Source organism: Sitophilus oryzae, unplaced genomic scaffold (assembly GCF_002938485.1).
Source record: "Sitophilus oryzae breed Bouriz unplaced genomic scaffold, Soryzae_2.0 scaffold_576_pilon_pilon, whole genome shotgun sequence".
Classification (NCBI taxonomy): domain Eukaryota; kingdom Metazoa; phylum Arthropoda; class Insecta; order Coleoptera; family Curculionidae; genus Sitophilus; species Sitophilus oryzae.
This window is the reverse complement of record NW_022147169.1, coordinates 2,012,391-2,028,373: the sequence shown is the minus strand read 5'-3', so window position 1 is coordinate 2,028,373 and position 15,983 is coordinate 2,012,391. Positions and strand designations below refer to the sequence as shown.

The 15,983-nt window shown below is 30.9% G+C and overlaps 1 protein-coding gene and 1 long non-coding RNA gene across 2 annotated transcripts in view; one reads left to right on the top strand and one right to left on the bottom strand.

Annotated features, from left to right (window-relative positions):
- Positions 1-5,188, top strand: part of LOC115887533 (protein gooseberry-like) — a 31,342-nt gene extending 26,154 nt beyond the window's left edge. The window contains exons 5-7 of the mRNA XM_030906994.1: positions 283-442; positions 1,711-2,247; positions 4,828-5,188. Of these exons, the coding sequence (XP_030762854.1) occupies positions 283-442; positions 1,711-2,247; positions 4,828-5,084 (954 nt within the window). The 3' untranslated portion in view covers positions 5,085-5,188. The remainder of the gene's footprint in view (positions 1-282; positions 443-1,710; positions 2,248-4,827) is intronic.
- Positions 5,189-12,594: 7,406 nt separating this feature from the next.
- On the bottom strand, positions 12,595-14,922 carry LOC115887532. Its single transcript, XR_004051102.1, has 5 exons — positions 14,830-14,922; positions 14,451-14,642; positions 14,282-14,384; positions 13,758-14,215; positions 12,595-12,818 (listed from the first exon to the last, which is right to left on the bottom strand). It is a non-coding gene; the product is annotated as an uncharacterized LOC115887532 (long non-coding RNA).
- Positions 14,923-15,983: the final 1,061 nt, after the last annotated feature.

Genomic DNA, 15,983 nt, shown 5'->3' with positions numbered 1-15,983 from the left:
TTTTCTGGATTTTCTTTCTTGTAAATTGAATCTACTACTTATGTTGCCATATTATCAAGAAATTATGTTTTTTTACTAAAAACTAAAAAATTTCCAAAAAATTTTTCAACAAATTCCGAATTTGCAAAAAAAATTTTTCGCGAAAAAAACCTCATATAGGCGTGTTTCTGGGGTTGAACTAAACTACCATATAAAATACTTGCACTTATTTCTGAGACACCCTGTATATCCAAGGCATACCCAGTCGCACAATTTTTGAAATTTTCGATTATTTATCTTCAGGTTTGGTTTAGCAACCGAAGAGCAAGACTCCGAAAGCAATTGGCCAGCACCAGCTCGTCGTACAACCCCATAGGCGTGGCCTATTCGTCCCCTACGACCCCTTACGGACAGGGGATGACGTCATCTAGCGAGGGTGGATTCAATTCGCCCGCCAATCAAAGTAAGTGCGAGAAAATTGTTATCGAAAGATCTAGAAACTTCCTGTTTTGTAATAGTACTGTCGAGAGTTCTATGAATACTAATCGTATCCGTTTCATTTATAATAGTATAGAAAAAGCTTTAATATACCGTATGATCGAAAAAAAAAACGTCTTCAGAGATGGCTATGACATGAAGATCGCTGTCATTTTATATGGGAAATGTCATCGATCGTCATTTCCTAGTCAACTGGACGCCGCTTTTTTTTCGATCATACAATATCTTTAATATTATAGATATTAATCGCAAATTTTGTACAAAGTATATATAAGTATAAAGCTTCGTTCAGAACCTCGCAATTAGTGGAATAAATTAGTGGTTTCAATTACACTTTATACTTTTTGGTTTACGATTATTCACAATGTTTAAAAAATACAATTAAAATTAATACAATATCCTAGCAACAGCTTGAGTTAGTCAGTTGTATCACAGTTGTATCCATAGAGAAAACCTAATATTTAGCTTATAAAACAATCAACTACATAATTTCTCTTAACGAAAGATAATCAAAGGCCAAAATGAAATTTCTCGCAAATTTTGAAGTATAATTAGTGGAAAAGTTAAAAGTTTGACAACTTTTTAACTAATTGAAAGTGTCTACCACTAATTTTGACGTTCTGAATGCTTACATTGAAATTAAAGGAACAAACTTCTACCTTAATGAAAACCACTAATTTCAAGATTCTGAATGAAGCGTAATAAGTGGCAAAAGTTAAAATTTTGTTAACTTTCTATTAATTGAAAATTACTACCACTAATTTTAACTTGTTCTGAATGCTTACATTGAAATTAAAGGAACAAACTTCTACCCTAATGAAAACCACTAATTTCTTCCACTAATTTCGAGGTTCTAAATGAAGCTTAATTAGTGGCAGAACTTAAAATTTTGTTAATTTTCTATTAATTAAAAATTACTACCACTAATTTTGACTGGTTCTGAATGCTTACATTGAAATTAAAGGAACAAACTTCTAGCCTAATGAAAACCACTAATTTCGAGGTTCTGAGTGAAGCTTAATTAGTGGTAAAAATTAAAATTTCGTTAACTTCCTACTATTTGAAAATTATTAACCACTAATTTTGACTTGTTCTGAATGCTTACACTGAAATTAGAGGAACAAACTTCTACCCTAATAAAAATCACTAATTTCTTCCACTAATTTCGAGGTTCTGAATGAAGAGCTCTAAAGCTCCAAACACCCCTTAGTAATAACCATATCTTATTTTTAGTGACGGACTTATATACGCCAGCACACGCTCACAGCACCTCCCCCAATCTACCCCTCGGCGAGGTAAAGTGGGAACACCCCCTACCGCACAACCCCTTCCCCTCTCATCCCATGTACCCCCCTAACCCCGCCAACCTGATGCCTATCTCGCCGATCAACCAAACTGGTCACAACATGACACCCCCCACTTCCATGACGCACGTGACTTCCTCTTCGTCGCCTAATATGACGTCGAATAATAATGATATGGCCTGCGGCACTGGAGTCAACTTGGCTACGTCCAACGCCAATAATAACGGAATGGCGGCTAGTTCGGTAGGAAGCAACAACATGCAAGCTAGTAATAATGCGAATAATATGGCCTCTGGTGAAAATGGTACCACCACGCTGCAGAATTTGGATCAAAACGGGAGTACTTTGGATGGGAATGAAAATAATATACATCACGGAGTAACAGGAAGTCCAGGAGCGGGACATGGATATGGAAATATGCCTCCTACGCCTACCAGTATTGTTACGATGTTGGGACCAAACAGTGGTGAGTAATAATTAAATTTATTTATTATTAAAACTCAGTTAGCTACCGCGTTTTTTAACTGAGTTTACAATAATTCTTCTCCATTGCATTCTACTGTACGATTCTTTTTAGTGAAACACGGTTCAATTTCAAATCACACGATTCAATTTCTCATATTGAATCGACTCCTACGATTCGTTCATTTGACGAATCCACACGTACGATTTACGTTTCATAAAATCAAGAATCGTAACTGGCACTACCGACGATAATTTGGCTGGACAATAAAATTACTTAAGAGACCAGAAAAAGAAATATACCTACAGTTCTTTCATTTGTTTTTCAACACTTTATGACACTAGCGTAATTGTATGGATTATTTTACAAATAATATTAAATTATCAATCCAATTCATAATATTTACTATTTATTAAAGACTTCTTAATACCAATTTAATATTTTTTAGAACCATATTTTAATTCCGATGTAATACTCATATAATAAATAGTATATAATACCGGAGGATCGAAAAAAAAGGTATCCATTTAGCTTGGAAATGAACATCGATGACATTGTCCATATAATTTTACATATAAAATTACAGCGATTTTCATTTTATAACCATCGCTGAAGCCGTTTTTTTATCATATTGAGTAGAGGCCAACAATATTTATTTGGAGTTGCATATATAAATATTGTTTCCCTATATTTTCTTTAAATTTCGATTCATAAATATTTTCTATAAATTTCAATATCTTTCTAGATTTGAACATGCAATTTTCCCACTATTTTTCATTGAAAACATACTAAATTAGAATAATAGGCAATTTCATGCAGTAACAACCTCGAAATCTAAGAAAATCCGTAGTTCCTATTCTCAAGTCAACTTAATTGAATTCAACGAAGCAAAATGACGGCGTTTTTCTTTCTATGCGAGAAACAAATAAAATCTTAGAGAAATTGAAGGAAAAAACTAACTTTTTTTAATTAAAACTATACACGTAACATGTGTTCAAGAAGAAAAAAAATGCAAATCATTTTCAAATTAAACCGGACAAAAATACCTATTGTAAATAAAAGAAAATTAAATATACCTAACTAACAAATAAATAAATACAAATTAAATAAAAGAGAAAATAAAGTTTATAATTGACATTTACGAAAAAAAAATTATAGATATTTGGATTTCTTATTGTTTTCACTTGATACGAAAAACAAAACGGTGTCACAGTAACCTTATTACAATCAATTATATATAAGACTTTCAAAAATGTACTGAAATTTACTATCTAAAAGGTGTAGAATAAGAAAATATAGTATAGGCCATTGTAGGGAAAGTTTTTAACCATTATCAAAAATACTTCAAAAACAAGGATTCAAAAAAAAATTTCTTACCAAATCAAGGTAACTAAGCCTTCAAGGATGTATATATTCTGAATCTACATAAAATTACCTGCAAATACCGACATTTTCATTATTTTTTAACTATGTTTAGTATGTTTCAAAAACCTAAAAAACGATACTCATTGGAGGAGAGCTATTTGAATGAACAGACCTGGACACTGATTGACCCGAAAGAAAATATCATCGATTGTAATTTCGAAGGTTACCGTGACACCGATTTTTTTTCGATCGCATGGCAGTTTACCGCGAAAATAGTTCGTATAGGTACAATAACTGTTTCGTTAGCTTGTCACCGGTAACTGTTATTACTCTTTAGTATCTTAGCCACTTTGTGCAGTTCCCAACAAAAGGCCGCATGATTATCGAAAATTACTGGAGCATGAAGCATATTCCATTCAACAATCTTTCATTATGACATTTTTATCCTCCAACTTTCTCTTTAGTATTACGTCGATCCACAGAATCATGTTTTTTTTATTTATTTCTATCTTTTAAAAACCGCTACTAGATTCCTCTGTTGCAAACGCCAAAAACTTCTTATTGTGGTTTTCTTGGGGGATCCCAGTAATCAAGCAGGCCGCGGTTTCTCACAACTTATCCACTAATATAATAAGCGAATTAGCTGATTTAGTAATATTTTTATTATATAAAAGTAAACCAGAAAATTTCAAAACTCTGGTAAGGCTAGATTAAGTCATCAACGATGAATACCATCATCCATGTTGTTTTTTTCTTTAATTCTATAGGATCTAGATTTATTATCTTTCTAATAATGAAAAATAAACGAAATAATATACATGTACTGATTTCTTTCGAAAATCGACAACTATGAAACTATGAACCCTTCCCGGACACAAACGGTACATTGTGAGACAGGAAATTATAGAGACAAACAAGCCCTATAACATAGGATACAACATTTTAATGAACAGTGCTTTCCATAAAATCAATAAAATGAAAAATATACCATATAATTTTCTTCCAAGTACTTTTAGTGATTCAAATGAAATTTTGAGGGTAAAAGTTACTGTAAGTGTTACATACTTTAACACCCTGTAGCTAGGAAACAAAGCAGAATCGGACCTATGTTGATATGAAAAGTAAATTTTATTTCTACGTGAGCCAGAGAGATGGCACATACTTTTTGAAACACCCCGTATAAATATGGTGTAACTAATCCAACTCTGTTTTATCTAGGTAACAGTTCCAACAGCACCGAGGGCAACAACCAACAGCCGGAACAACCTGGCAACATCCAACAGCACCTGCCAAGCTGGCAAATGTCGCCCAATCATCAACTACGCAATTTGAGTCCGGTGAATGGCCATAATCAATCTGGCAATATCGGTCAAAGTCCCGGACAACAGTTGGGCGGTTTTGGACAGAATATGTACCACGGGTACTCGAACCACGGTCATAAAGGTTTTGGGCACCACTACAACTGGTGGTACTGATTAAAGTATTAGATATATTTGTAAATTTTAGAATAAGTTAGGAAAGTTACATTGAGTGCGGAAAATTCGAAGCCAAAAATACTGTATATTATTTGTTAGTAATAATGTATATTATTTGTTAGTAATAATGTATATTATTTGTTAGTAATAGTCAGGGTTGGAAAAAAGCATGATTTTTTTTTAAAAAAATCAGATTTATTTGATTTAAATCAGATTTTTAAATTTTAATTCAAAACAATAATTAAATCGGATTTCCAAATACCTACGACTTATTTCCAATTAAAGGCCTATCCTAAATGGCCAAATTTTTTTCCACATCGGTCACCAATATATTCCGCAAAAAAAGTCGCTCGCTTCAGATCAAAAGGATTTTTTTTAAACATCTCAAAAATATTAATTTTTGTCATTTTAACGTTTAGACATAAAAGTAAAGCACTGTTACGCGTAAGCACAAAAATACAGAAATATATTATTAAACTGATATTAAGTGTCAAATTCAACGAGTGTACAAATTGTTGCTCGATTACTGTTTATATTATTTGTAATGTTTGAAATTGATTAAAAAATTATATGTTCTATTCGGAGTAAATATGTACTTTTTGTGCCTTCCTTCAAAGGTAAAGCATCGTTAAAAAAAGTATAATTTTTACTCCTAATAAAACAATACACTATTGTTCGGAAATAGTCTTAAGTTGAGAATGAAATTAGTATGTATTATCTAATGTCAAAGTGTAAAGTACTTACTGCAGATCAAAATGTCGTCGGTAGGAATTTGGAAAAAAAAGTCAAACAACATATTTTCTAACGATTATAGATTCTCGGGAATGAAGATATAGTCTCTATATTAGAAGAACCTAGTTCTGCACTAAGCTTTGCGAATGATATGTATTCGAACAGCGAATTTGTGTCACTTATAGGTACATAAATTTTAAAATAAATCCCTGCTTTTAGCGATCTAATGGATTCACACGAAATTACTTCAAAAATCGGTCCAACATTTAAATTGATGAACAGATATTTTTATATAGTTTTATAACATTTACAATTATTTTTTGATTTATTAACCGTTATTTTTTTATTTATTATAATATCTTAAGAGTCTTATTGTTTTGGCTTTTGTATTTATTATAAAGTTTCAATAATTTTTTTTGATTTAAATCACGATTTAAATCATGATTTAAATCATTTGATATAAATCATGCGAACCCTGGTAATAATGTATATTATTTGTTAGCAATACTGTATATTATTTGTTAGTAATACTGTATATTATTTGTAATTTATACTGTATACTGTGGTACTGATACAGTATTAGATTATAGTAATAATACAATAGTTTATAGTAATAATAAATAATATACAGTGAATTTTAGAATAAGTTAGGAAAAGTTACATTGAGTACAGAAAATTAAAAGCCAAAAATACTGTATATTATTTGTTAGTAATAATGTATATTATTTGCTAGTATTAATGTATATTATTTGTTAGCTATACTGTATATTATTTGTTAGTAATACTGTATATTATTTGTAATTTATACAGTATAGTTTGTGGTACTGATACAGTATTATATTATAGTAATAATATAATAGATTATCGTAATAATAAATAATATACAGTAAATTTTAGAATAAGTTAGGAAAAGTTACACTGAGTGCAGAGAAATTCGAAGCCAAAAATACTGTATATTATTTGTTAGTAATAATGTATAATATTTGTTGGTAATACTGTATATTATTTGTTAGTAATAAAGTATTTTATTTGTAATTTATACTGTATATTATAGGTTGTGGAGTGCTTTATGTTTTAGCTTTAGTAAATCAGTATGGAAGTATTAAAATCTGTCCTCCGTTTAAAGCCTACTTGATCATAAAATTTTTAATTACACCGAGTAAACTATCAATACCTGAAAAAGTCGAAAAAATAGTCAATTTAAATTTTCCTGATATCGTTGATTTGAAAACTACTGCTATTAACTGTAAAAAGGTGTAGCTTAAGAACATATAGGCCATTGTCGTCATTGAGTAGTTTTAACCAAACATCAAAAACAGCTCAAAAACAAGAGTTCAAAAAATTAATTTTCTAAAAAACTAAGATTTCTAAACCTCTACAATTGCTGACAACTAATTGCTGACATTTTCATAATTTTATAACTAGAGTTTCTATGTATCTAAGACTGAAATGAAACTATGTAAAAAACAGCAAAAAATTGGACATTTTTTCGACATATCTCCATACATAAAGCAAGAAAATAAATAGTTTTGTATATAGAAATTTTAAAAAAACTTCTATATACATATTCTATATAAGTAAACCATAATATTAGCAGAACAAAAATCTATCTACTTAAAAAACTACTAGCAATAATATTACCCAGTTTAAAATGAGACACTATATTAATTTTGTATTATACACCCTATTATAACATATAGTCTGCCCAACAAGGATTTTAACTAACAGATAAATCGTATTTTCTGTCATTTTTTGGATCTGTCTTCTGTCCAAATCTTCCCATACTTGTTGAACACACTATGCTTGTGAAATTGCGTATTATATATATTTGTATTATTGGATTGTTATTAGGCTTTCATGAATATATAATAATTAAGAGAATCACTAAAAACAATAAATATTTTCACTCCGAATTGTATGATATAATTTTGTATATTTTTTCACGTTTAAAATATTGATATTTTGTGTTGTATAGTCTGTGTATTTTTGTATAAAATTGTAATGAGTGTATATAGTGTGCGGTGCATTAATGAATAAAAAAAACTTAATATTCTTTATAGTTTATTGTTTGACTTTAATATAAAAAAATACCGTATGATCGAAAAAAAAACGACGTCCAAAGAGTCAATTATCATTGATTATCATTTTCAGCCGTCCTTGACGCCGTTATTTTTTTCGATCAAATGGTATTTGTACCTATAAAAAATCCTATAAAAAGAATTATAGTTTATACATCTAGAATATACTAAAAAACTGAGATATTATCTTCAACTTACGTATAATTTCCTATGGTAATACCCTCTTGAAGTTGTATCTAAAAAATTAAAGAAAATATGTCAATAAACAATAAATATAAAAAAAAAACACAAAATACGAGATATAAATTAAGAATATACTTACTAATTTTTTGTAAATCTAACGCTTCACAACTGCCTCCCATCTTCAAATTCTTGCAAGAAGGAACATCAAACAGTTTTAAACTAAAATATACAGTGAATATCAGTTTTTTGAAGAGTATAATAATATGATTATATAAAATCTCTGAAGAAAAGGTGAGAGTAAGAGGTTAAAAAATAATATAAAGTAATAATTGTTGTTCTCACCGTAGCCAGTAGCTATTTCAAAACCAAAATAATTTGGCAGTTGCTACTAAAATCTGAAAATTTTCTCTTGAACTCATTCTATACTCAAATTATTTCATTTCCAAGATTTTCTTGACATTATGGTGAAGGATCGCATAATGGATGGATTCAGATTTGACAGAAATAATCCCTAGTAGTTTGATACAGAAAAGAAAAAAAAGTATTAGTATTCATATAATGACTATGAAAATACAAATGAAATTATAAACTAGATTTTTTTCTTATAATAATAAATATGGTTAATGAAAATTAATTCCAGTTTTATCTCAGACTTGTACGATTCCTTTCATTAAATAACTTCCTTATGTGGGCAACCCAAATATTTTTATGTGTTGACTTCAATTTTGATGTTTAGATGACTTTCTCTGAAAAAAATTAAAAAAAATCTGGAAAATTATGAAGCTATAAGAAAATACTTTCTTACCTGTAATTTATATCACTGTATTTTTTATTCACACTTCATGAATCTTCAGAGAGCCTCATCACTACACTCCCGGAAATTCGACATAGAGCAGACTAAAAAAAATAAGCAACAAGCAATCCACAGTACCTATAGTGCAACTCTTACAGAGAACGTTAGTCCCTGCAGAGCTGCAGCCCTTACAGAGAACGTTAGTCTCTGAAGAGCTTGGAGCTGAAAAAATTCAAACACTGAACAACATGAACCAATGTGAACAGGAAGCCGACGAAAATCTTCTAAAGATATCTACTCAAAATGACCCTGATGTGGTTCCTTGGGGGCTCATACAAAGACTAATAGTACTAGAGCAACTTGACCTAATGCTGTAAGGAAAAGAGGAGCAACAAAAAACGAGTACCATAGACACAGAAATTTTGTAGACTTCAATTTGGCTTCGACATGACTCTGACCTGATGTATACAGCTTCAAATGTAGTCGAACTTCAATCGATGTGAATCAGTAAAACACGAGAACCCTACAAAAATATTCTGCAGACATCGGCTCAAACTGGCTGCTGTGGTTCCCTGTAAAAAAGAAAGACCACCATATACAAAGAGAACCTATAAAACCAAAAACCCTACCAAAAATATCCTGCAGACATCGGCTCAAACTGACTGCTGTGGTTCCCTGTAAAAAAGAAAGACCACCATATACAAAGAGAACCTATAAAACCAAAAACCCTACCAAAAATATCCTGCAGACATCAGATCAAACTGGCTCCTGTGGTTACCTGTAAAAAGAGAAAGACCACCATACATATATAGAGAACCTATAAAAACTAGAACCCTACAAAAATATTCTGCAGACATCGGCTCAAACTGACTGCTGTGGTTCCCTGTAAAAAAGAAAGACCACCATATACAAAGAGAACCTATAAAACCAAAAACCCTACCAAAAAATATCCTGCAGATATTAGCTTAAACTGGTTGCTGTGGTTACCTGTAAAAAAAACAAAGACCAACATATACATAGAGAACCTATAAAAACAAGAATCCCATAAAAATATCCTACAAATATTGCCCCAAACTGGCTGCTGTGGTTGCCTATAACACTCATACCAATAGCTGTAAAAAATAGTAACAAAAAAGACCACCGTAAACATAGAAATTATGCAGACCTCAATTCAGCTTCGACATGACTCTGACCTGTCGTATACAGCTTCAAACAAAGTATATCTTCAACTAGCGTGAACCTATAAGACACAAGAACCCTACAAAAACCATCTGAAGATGTCGACTCAAACTGGAGGCTCATATAGGCTATCAGTCTTTGCAGAGCACCAAGGCCTACTCCTGGAAGAAAATAAACGAGATTTAGATATGACGCAGTTAAGTTTTGGACCGCAAAAATTGAACTAACGAACCTATGATAACCTGGAAAAGTCGTAAAATTTTTTACTGCGCCATTAAAAATTTGACTCCTTTTTTCTAGGCCCTAGAATTATATCTGAACTTGAATTGAAAATACAAAAATAAATTTAAAACATTTAGACTATTTGTATTAAAAATTTAGTTATTGAAATGCTTAGATATAGACATGCGTTTACTCTAAAGTAGAATAAGTAAATGAAAGTGAGTTAAAAAATTAGGAAGTTAAAGAAAGTTGCCTACACCTACACGTTTAATTTAAGAAAATAATAATATCTCTTAGATGTTTTCTAGATTTCAGTTTGGCTTAGATAATATGAAGAAAACTATTAATTATAGTGAATAAAAGCTATTTTTTTAATTACTTTAAATCAGAGAGAATTTAATCCCAAATAACGCTAAAAAGAAAATATCAAAACAATGAAAAGACTTGGAATCTCCATTATCTTTGCACCCTCGATTCAACATTACAGAGACTAGAATATGATGATTATTGTATTAAATTTAGTTTAAAATTACAGAAAATATTAATACTAATAGTGACCTAGAAAGTCATAAAAATCTCTACTACACAAATTAAAAAAATTTGATTTCCTTCTTCTGGGGCCTAGAATTATATCTGAACTTGAATTGGAAATATAAAAATAAATTTGGAAAATTTAGACTATTTGTATTAAAAATTTAGTTACTGAAATGCTATATATTGACATGCGTTTACTCTAAAATTGTAATAATTAAATGAAAGTGAGTTAAAAAAATTAAGAAGTTAAAAAAAATTACCACACCTACATGTTTAATTTAAGAAAATAAAAATAACTGTTAGACGTTTTCTAGATTTTAATTTGACTTAGATAACATGAAGAGAGCGATAAGAACCTCAAACACATCCTTAAGAAAAACCGATAGACATTACAACCCAATAAAAAGACCGATAGACATAACAACCCAATGGACCTCCGCTGCTTTCGAGAGGAAAGCATGTTCTTTGCTTCTGTGAGGAGCCTCCACAGAGGACGTTAGCCCCTGCGGAGCTCAACCCAACTTGCTTCTGTGAGGACGCTCATACAGGGGACTTTAGCTCCTGTAGAGGTCGACTCAACACTCTGCTTCGCTTCTGTGAGGGGCCCCACAGGTGACTTTAGCTCCTGCAGGACCGCGCTCACGCCATCTCCAGGGAAGTAAAGGAACAACCAAATAAACCAGAAAGAAAGTAAATTTAAAAAAAACTTACGTTTTGTTGGAGGGCTCCAATTTTTTTAGTTGTCACTCCCGACGATGTGCCTCCCTTGCACAAAAAATATGCGCTCACTAACCTGAAACAACAGAAAAAATACGTTAGTTGAGAATAATAAAAAAAGAAAAATAATTATAACATACCTGATTTTATCTCGTTCCATGCCCCATCCTACTGTCCATGTCCATAAAATCTTGGTTCCAGACCCGCACCAATCGTCGTACCTTATCAGAAACAGCCTTAAGGACAAGAGTACCTTAAGGCAACCGTTCGTGAATAAGGTACTACGATTGACACGTTGTACATCAGACATCCCAAGGCCACAAAAATTATAGATTTATTACTATGGGTAATAAGAAAGATTGAATATAATGATAAATTATATTCAAGTTAATTTTATTTTCAATGAGAATTTAGTTTACTCCAAAATACAATTAATGATGGGCAAAGTGCATTATTTTAAAATGATTAAATTTAAGTTTTATTATAATAAACATGAACAAAATTAAAAATAGTTGAAATGGTTTTAGTTTATTAAGAACATGAAACCTCGTACGTTTTTGTTAATGTAAATGGAATTAGAGAAAAAAAATAGTAAAATTATGATAGAAAAATGATGATAGTTTAAAGGACATAATAAAAATTAAGTTTGAGGCTGTGCGAAATATAATTAAAATTTAAGAAATAAAATTTGAAAAAATAATAATTTATCATTAACTATGTTGTAGGTATATTAAAATATTTATTTTAATGATAACTCCAAGCTTCCCTAGAAAGATTCTCAATTAATTCTGGATATTCTCAGATAATTAAGATCCTAATTTTTGAAAATTTTAACATTTATTTAAAAATTATAGGAAATAAAAATTATGTTCTTTTAGAAAAAATCTAATCCCAAATAACACTAAACAGAAAACAGTAAAATAATAAAGGCTGTGAACCTCAGTTACCTTAGCACTCCCCATTCAACACTACCGAGACTAAATAAAAATAAAAAATAGCTACATTAAACTTTGAGTAAAAAAGTTTTTTCGGTAATAAATGAAAAATAACAGAGTAAAAGTCCAATTAGGTTTAAATCATTTTGAGAAATAGACACCTGGAAAACATTTAAAAATGTTATTTCTTGTGATTTTAACTCTAAGATTTTAACAAACGACAAGAAATACAAAAGATTATATATGATTCGAAACAAAGAAGGTATATGAACGGAAATAAAAAAGTGTGACCTTAAAATGCTGTGTAAAGCCTTAGAAGATGCTTCAAATTCTACAAAAATATTTCGCATTCATCTGCATGCTGAAACAATGATAAAAAGAAGATCAGTAAAGATGTTCTATGTACCTAAGAGTACTAAAAAAATTAACCAAGAAATTTAAATAACTATTTAATAAAAATATATTTAAAAAGTAAATACAGATAAAAGTCAGCGGCCAACAAGATAATATAATAAATAAAAATTACAATAAAGTAAAAGTATTTAAAAAAATTTAATGAAATTAATTCTCCTTCATTGAAATCAGCTAATAATATCTTTTAAAAATTTCTACAAAAGTATTCTAAAAAGAAATAAAAAATGTACATAATTTTATAGTGATTATATGTATAGTAATAGCCATAATAGTCAAAAAGTTAAAATATTTGAAAATCTCAGTATTATCTGTTTTTGAAATAGTGGGTAAATAATATTGTAATTTTGGTTCACCCTGTATACCTATGAGTGCCAAAAAAAAAATTGTTACAAAATTTCTTGGCTTAATTACTTGAAAAGGCTTCTAAATAATAATAAAAATAAACAAATCACAATACAATATAATCAAAAAAAAAGCGTCAGCGACGGCTACGAAATGAAGATCGCTGTCGTATTATATGCAAAATTATATGGGAAACGGCATCGATGTCGTTATTTCCAAACCAACTCGACACTGTTTTTTTTCAGCCAAACGAAAATTGAACCAAAAAAAGTCCTAGCATGCATAAAATAACATTTAGGAGAACCATTTAATAAAGACATTCTATTTGAAAAGGCTTCCAAATAATAATAATAAACGAATAGCAATACATTTAAAAAGAAAAACGGCGTCAGAGATGGCTATGAAAGGAAGATTGCTGTTATTTTACATGTAAATTTATATGGGGAAAGTCATTCATCGTTATTTCCGAGCTAACTCGACGCCGTTTTTTTTTCAGCCAGAAAAAAATCCTAGCATGCATAAAATAAGATTTTTAGAGACTTACCATAAAAATAATAAATTTCTGTTCTTTTCCAATCTTCTTGTCCAAATCTAGTGCAATTTTCCTGTTCAGCATCCTGTTCTTAGAGTTCCAGCCTGTTCTATTGATCCCGGCATTGTGTTCCATCACCCGATACACAGAACCATCCGGAATGGACAGATCACGCCCCCCAATCGCGTGTCTCGAAAGACACTCGTTTGGCTGGCACAGCTCAGGGTGTATATTCTTAGGGCATGATAGACTTTTACGCCCGACATGACTGGAAGGCCTTACCCTACGTCCATGCCCGGTCGCGACACGCGCGTAAAGTCACGAAAAACGACGAATTTTGAGAAAAAAGCGCGAGATCCTGTGTATTACGCTATACGAAAATTAAATGTTCATTTAAACTATTTCAGTTGGTTTTAAAATGGTTCAATCTGTTTGTGGATTGTTAAGTATCACAAATCACGTGAGCAGTTCTGAAAAAATAAAAAAAATATATTAAAACGTGAAAAAAAAAAGAAAGAAATGGGTCTCAGACTTACCTCATTAGCATCAATAATTCTGGAATAAAATAATATGCTGTTATTCCTGTTTCAACACTGGGACTTTTAAGGGGAGTCGAATGAAAAATTATTGTTGATTGTCCTAAAACAATAAAATAAATTATTAGAAATATTAGCTAAATCAATTAAAGAAAATTCACTTCTTTACCTCTTTTTAACAATTGTATAACTTTTCTGCATTAGTCTCTGTTTCTTTGACCTCTTCTATGCACCTCCATTTTTTTTTCGAAGACTGCCTTCTAAATCAAGAATTCCATTATCTTCTTCTTCGCTGGCAGGGTGGTTTTCATCCGTGGCACTGGATAAAAGACTCTACCTTTGCATCGTAATGACGATATATCTATTTATAGCAACAGAAAATACATATAAAAAAGTAAACAGAAAGATTAATAAAAAAATTAAAACATCGGAAAAGAAATGGCCGTTACTTTTCAGCCAATAGAATTGCGAATCTAGGCGGCTGGTTTAGAGGGTCCGATTTTTCGAAAAAATTTCGCGAAATTCACAGGTAAAATGGTCGTACTTACCCTCTTTAAGAGTCCGGTGGGGTACTAAACACAATTTCCGAGCACAATATATAAGAAAAAGGCACTTTTCTCCACCAATTAACAAGTATTCTGGAGCAGCACCCGACACAGACCCTTCCTCGTCCGCAGTGCGTCCAGGAATGACGTAAATCGACCGAAACGGCCAATAATATTGAGTTTTGGCGCTCGTTTCCTGCTTTTCGCCGCTAGAGGCAGCACTTTAGCGCGTTTTTCTTTTGTTTTACCGATCGAAAAATATGCAATTTTACGACACAATTTCAACTTTAAACGAAAATTTAACAATATTAAGCTACTTGGAGTGAAAACTACTACCAGGGAAATATAGCTACACGTTTTTCGAATAAAATGACACCCAGCAATAAACGAATAAAGCAAAATTCGCTAAGATATCGCATTTTTATTACCCCAATGTCCGTAATTGTTAACATCATAAAAAATTGATTTTTGGTCTAAAAAAGGGTTTAAAACTTTAAAAACACTCAGGGAATTGTGTATTATCATTAAATACCTCTAACTATGCAGTTTCAAGCCTATCAAACCCATATAAATTAAAAAAAAATCAAAAAACATTATGGCGGTTCGGTAACCATCTGAATATTCAATTAATATCACTTTGTCGTTCGATATTTTCCTATGCAATGTAATATTTAGTTAAACAGAGTCTTATTACAGCTACAAATCATAAAACAAGATGGTAATACCCCAATATATAACTTCTACAAGACATCTTGTTTGTCAACGTAATGGCCAAGGTTTTTTCCTAATATTTCACTAATTATGCCTCGAAATCGATATAAAATCTCATTTGGCATGATTCTGTGTTATATTTATTATGTTTCTGTAGTTTTTTAACAAGTTCCAAGCCCCAAAACATCAAAAGACTAAACAAGAATTTAGCTTTACTCGACAAAGATTTTGGTTCATCGTAACATCTCTACCTATAACATATACATACTTGTAGCACATAGATCTCCTAATATTATACTTTCTCTACGTGATTAATAGTGAAAATTAGGTTAATACAATGTTTTAGAAACCGTAAATAAGAAAAATTAAAAAATTCTAATATACAGCATGAAATGAAAAGCAACAGCTGACATATTTAACTAAATTCAAAGTTATCCGTGTAATAA